Raw genomic sequence first — 5282 nt, forward strand, 5'->3', positions numbered from 1 at the left:
CCTTTCTGACATATAGAACTTCAGCATATTTCTTTACCTGAATTCTCCTGAATGGGTAACAAATTCCTACACTGTAAACTTCAGATACAAATGAGCTATGGATTGAACGCTTCCTAATAATGGCAGCTTGTTTACTTAAATGGTTATAAACTGGGAAGATGTCTTTTATCCAAATCAACAGAATAGTTAAATTACTGTAAAGCAATGTCTAAAATATGACTAGGGCAGAAAAACTGTTATTGAACTTGAGATTAATGATTGTTTACCTTTATAATACTTTCCACAGACGTTAAGTTATTCAAAATATGCTTAATTTAAACATACTTCAAACTATATTTTCCAATGAAAACAAGGCAACATTCTGTAATAAGCCACAAGTTTTATTGCAACGTGGCCAGGTTTTTTTTTTTTTATCTCAAAAACAGTGTTCCATTTAAGGCTCTTTTTATACAGAAACTGCCATCATGACTGATGTTTAACAAAACAACTTTAGTGTTGCAAGACTCACATGGTAAACATAACTCCTACTCCTGTTCAGTAGTGTACATTCAATGGAAAACGAAAGGCATCAGAACAGCTACTTCATTTATAAAGATATGCATGTAACAGGAATGAAAACCGAGGTACTACAATTGTTTGATGACACAGTTACAGCAACTTAATTGGCATTTCTTTGGGGGGGAGGGGGAGAAAATAAATCAAACATATTACAAAAAAGTGCTTTAAATGCATAGTGTTGTGTGCTGCCATGTCACAAAAATAGGCTTGTCAAGGCAGGTGAGGTGTATGAATGCACAAGAGCCTCATGGAACTGCAATCAAGTGCAACTGTAAGTAATACTGAATAGAGACTACCATCTGACCAGTGGATAATACTTTCAAGGCATTCAATTAGCTTACCCTTTGCTGTTTGCTAGACTATTCACATTAATTATCACATTCACTGTACAGGTTGCAAGGAATGCAAGCAACTTCAGTTTTGGCTAAGAGTATGATATGAAGGCATTCCTTGGGGTTTACATAAAACTACCAGGATTAAAGAATCTAATGGCAATCACTGGTAGACAGTTTAAATTAATGACATCTCCTTCAGGTCTGTAGAAAGGTGAATGGAGTGGGGGAGGAGGAGTTATACTATTCCAATTGAATGAGCTGCAGAAATGGAAGCTCCTTAGATCCAGATGGCACTTGTTTGTCTTTCTATAAGGGTTTTCCTTCAAGTGAAACTACCACATTGCCTCCCAATTTCTCTCCAAGTGTTGAACGGTCCTTAATATCATCCAAACCATTTACTTGCCACTCATGTTTAATACCTGAAAGACAAATGGATAAAAATATATTTGTTCAGTCCCTCAACACTGAGAAGAACTGTAACTGCTTTGTGGAGTATCAGAAGCCTGTACCTGTAAATTTCTTTTTAATGGCATCTTTAGAGCTTGCGTAGATCATCTTGCTTTTTAAAGGTGCACTTTCTGGAGCCCTGTAAAGGCAAAAAGTAATTATTTAACCCGTTGATATAAGAAGGAAAACTTAAAGAATTTTCAGTTTTAATAGCAAGCTGATTTCACACACCAGAATATAAATACCAGGTCTTCTTTCTTAGACTCCTTTGTCTCGTATGTGGCATCATACAAAGCATATCGGCAATCATTCAAAGGTAACAACTTCACAAAGGATGTGTAGGGGTCTTCCACAGTATCGCCAATATCACCAACTAATATCTGCTTTGTTTCCTCTACAATTATCTGTTTTTTGTCATCACTCAAGCAGAAAAGAACTGCTTTCTTTCTTTTTTTAATCTCTTCTGGGGTTGAAGATTTCCTTACTTTCATGTCATTAAAAACCTTTATAACTTCATCATTCACTGTTACTCCAGAAGCCTGTAAATGAGATGAAGGGAATAATTATTTAAATACCAAATGACTAACACTGACTATGGGGAAGATGATACCTGATACTAAATAAAGAGAAATCTACTCTACAAATTCAGAACAAAAATTTTACACTAAACCTGAACACTCTAGAAACATAATGATGTCAGTGGGATTGTATCAGATATAAAACTGTACAAAATTTCCCCCTAATTTATTCATTTATCTCAGCATCATCTCCTTTTGAGTTACTGAGCCTAAATAACTGGGTTCCCATTGCACATATTAACCAATTATCTATTAGTTTATCATATATTTGGCTCAGCCAGGGGTGGGTTTTTTTGTTCCTTTTGTGGGTTGTTTTTTTAGTTGGAACAAATGTAATACCAGCAGTTCATATCCAGTACTGTCATGGTTCTAGTTTGGTTGAGTGATGTAAGGCTCTAGGAGCAGTAGAATGCCTTCTGAGTTGTGTCAACTTCAATTTTATGTTTTTAAAACTCCTGGCTTTAACTTAATTCTGATGCACTAAAAAAAAAAAGCCATTGCAGTTTCTACATAAGGAAAGTACAAATTGTACAACACACTATAGTAGTTCCAAACCATTCAGAACCTTAACCTAAAACATACTGAGAGAGTTGATAGCAAACTAATTACAAAAATTTTGGCTTGTTACTTACAAGCTAGCTAAACACATCTTTGTTTTCAGTTCACTACATTCTTTATTAAAACACAGCAGTTTCCAAGGTACAGCATGCTGTTTTCAAGAAACCAGATAAATAACAGAATAAAAAACCAACAACCCTGGTCCTTTTAGGATATCATCTGTACCTTTTCCTAGTTTAATTATAGGAAATACATTTTATTTGAAGAAATGAAGGTTTTACTAGCCCATCTCCACTATTAAACTCTGATTTGCTTGCAAAATTCTTCTTATTAGAAAGATGGTTATGTAAACCTTAAAAAAAGCTTAACTGCCACTGCACTGACAGCTCACTCCCAATTCCCCCTCTGAAAGAGGAGACGATGCAGCTCCATTGCCCTCTCTTCCCCTCTGGAAAGCGATCCAGGTTTCTGGGGGAACTGCAGCTAGTGAAGTCAGTCAGACGGGGCTGACTGCTCCCTGAATGCACCCTGCCCACTTTAAATAATTTGTCCCTCGGCCCCCAGCCCCGCCACATGATATTTGGCAGCACAAATTCCCCGGGCGGTGGAGAAATCGAGCAGGCAGGGCTGGGGGCTCGAGGCTTTGCAGCAGTAGGGTCAATAAAACCGCGTCCTCCATGGAGAGAGACGCACTGAGCCAGAGGCGATGAGCCTGAAATCCCCACCGCACCCGATGGGCAGCTCCCAGCCACAGCCCCGAGGGCACCCTGCCCCTGCGAGCACAGCAGCCCCCACAGCCGTTCGCCTGCGGCTCACTGGCGCGGTCCGCCCCCCACTGTGAGCGCAGGCTGGGACCAGCCCTCCCTTCATCCGCCCCCCGCCCGGAGCGCCGCATCCCGGCCGGTACCCGGCCGCAGCCGCCCTGCCGGACTGAACCCCGCAGCCCCCACACTAAAATTAGATTAAAATGGCCGCTGAAGGCCTCAGGGCCTGAACACGGGCCCGGACCCGCTCAGCCCCTCACCCCGCCGGGCCTCCCTCCGCGGGCCCTCGCCGCTGCATTGCCCCGAGCACGCCCCGCCCTTACCATGGTGCCGGGTCCCTGTGGCGACGGCGGCTGCCTGCAACGCTGGGATGCTGCTCGCACGGAGCGCGCGGGGGGCTCGGGCGAGGCTGGCGGGGGGACGAGTNCGCCTTCGCCACCACGTGCCGCGGCGACCCTCCCAGCCCGCCCCGCAAGGGGGGCAGGGCCCCTCCCTCCGCGCGCGGCCGGAGCCAGGGGACAGCGCCTGTCTGCGCCACCCCCACCCCGCCTGGAGGCCCTCCGCGGGGTATTGACCTCCTAGCCCAGCCGCGCAGCACCTTGCGGGACATCCCTATACCCAACTAGCCGGGGCCCCTGAGGGGCAGCTCCACACCCCCTTCCCAGCCCGGGGCCCTCAGGGGAGCATTCACCTCCCCAGGGCCCAGCTTGGGGAACACCCACATCCACCTACCCCGTGTTCAGCCCGGGGCCCGAGGGAGTCTTCCCTGTCCGGGGCACCTCTCACACCCTGCAGGCTGCCCACAACTACTGCCTCCCCCACCCGACTGTCGTAGGAGAGCGATATCACACATCCCTTTCCCAGCCCCGCGGCCGGGAGATGCCCCCTCCACATCTTCCATACGGATCTTGTGATCCCCGACCCCCTTCTAAGGGTATTATCGCTCCCGCAGCTCTGCGGCACTACACTGCGCCTTCCACAGACATCCCCTTCCCTCCCCCGCCGTCCCTCTTCGCTGACAGAGACGGGAAAGCTGGCTCAGGGACGAGCATATGGTAGCAGACTCCATCAGAGCCTTCCCTTTAGCAATGGTTTGCAGGTGAATCATCCCAAGGCTCTCAGCACGGGGCTTTCCAAACACTCACTAACCCCGAGAGCACGCTGGTGGGGGTAGCGGGACACAAAACGCTCTATCTTGGCTGCTGGATGGAGAGTGCTTGCTGTGTCGTCCCCTTCCACTGTCCCTGCAGTGCTGCTGGAGTCAGAGGATTGGAGCTCGGGGTTCCACTGCTACCTGAAAAGTTCCGAGTAAAGCAGGTTGGACACTTTTGACAAAAATGGCAATTAACTTTTTCAACATTTTTCATTCTTTTTTCCAGTTAGCTTCCTCCCACCCTCCTGCGCAGTTGTGAGTAATCACTGTAGGGTGACTGGAAAGTCCTAGCTGGCCTTGAGTCTGTTACTAGTTAAAGCTAAAAGGAGTAGTACTCTGTTGGATTTTAATGCCTAAAAACACTTAAGGACAAGATTTGTCTAACGGTGGGGGAATGCCATGAGTTTGGTGGCACAATAAGATGACAACCCTAAATAGTGTACACAGTCTGGCCTCTTAAACTCTGCTACTTCGGATCTCACCTAGATTTTTTTCCAATCAGGTACTTGGAAACAAACTAAAGTTGGGGTGGGGAGTCTGGGGGACTTGCTATCTTTTTTCTAGACATTTTCCCAAGAAACCTGAGCTGCACTAGCAAAATTATAAATTACGTATGTGCAATTTTGATCTTTGTTTTGTAGGGTATGTCAAAGTTAATGTCTTGGTTAAGGACCATGTGTCTTTTTTAATGTTATGACTACTTTTCCAGTTGTTATTGTGGCCCTTTCCAGAAAGTGCCAGACCTGTTTGTAACACATGCATGTTGAAGAGTTTCTTTACTTGATATACATTGCTACCATCACCCAGTTCCTGTTATTTTTTCAGGACAGAGTGGAATTCCCCAATACCCTGCCTGAGCTTCTCTTTTAAAGTGTATTATTTTTAAAGG

At 45.5% G+C, this 5282-nt stretch overlaps 1 protein-coding gene across 1 annotated transcript; it reads right to left on the reverse strand.

Moving 5' to 3' along the window:
* Positions 1–359: 359 nt before the first annotated feature.
* On the reverse strand, positions 360–3660 carry CFL2 (cofilin 2). Its single transcript, XM_032791629.1, has 4 exons — positions 3564–3660; positions 1572–1879; positions 1403–1479; positions 360–1312 (listed from the first exon to the last, which is right to left on the reverse strand). Exons 1-4 carry the CDS (start codon positions 3564–3566, stop codon positions 1200–1202), a joined length of 501 nt encoding a protein of 166 aa, XP_032647520.1. The 5' UTR covers positions 3567–3660; the 3' UTR covers positions 360–1199.
* Between the last annotated feature and the right edge of the window lie 1622 nt (positions 3661–5282).

This window comes from Chelonoidis abingdonii, chromosome 4, assembly GCF_003597395.2.
Source record: "Chelonoidis abingdonii isolate Lonesome George chromosome 4, CheloAbing_2.0, whole genome shotgun sequence".
In the NCBI taxonomy this organism is placed as follows: domain Eukaryota; kingdom Metazoa; phylum Chordata; order Testudines; family Testudinidae; genus Chelonoidis; species Chelonoidis abingdonii.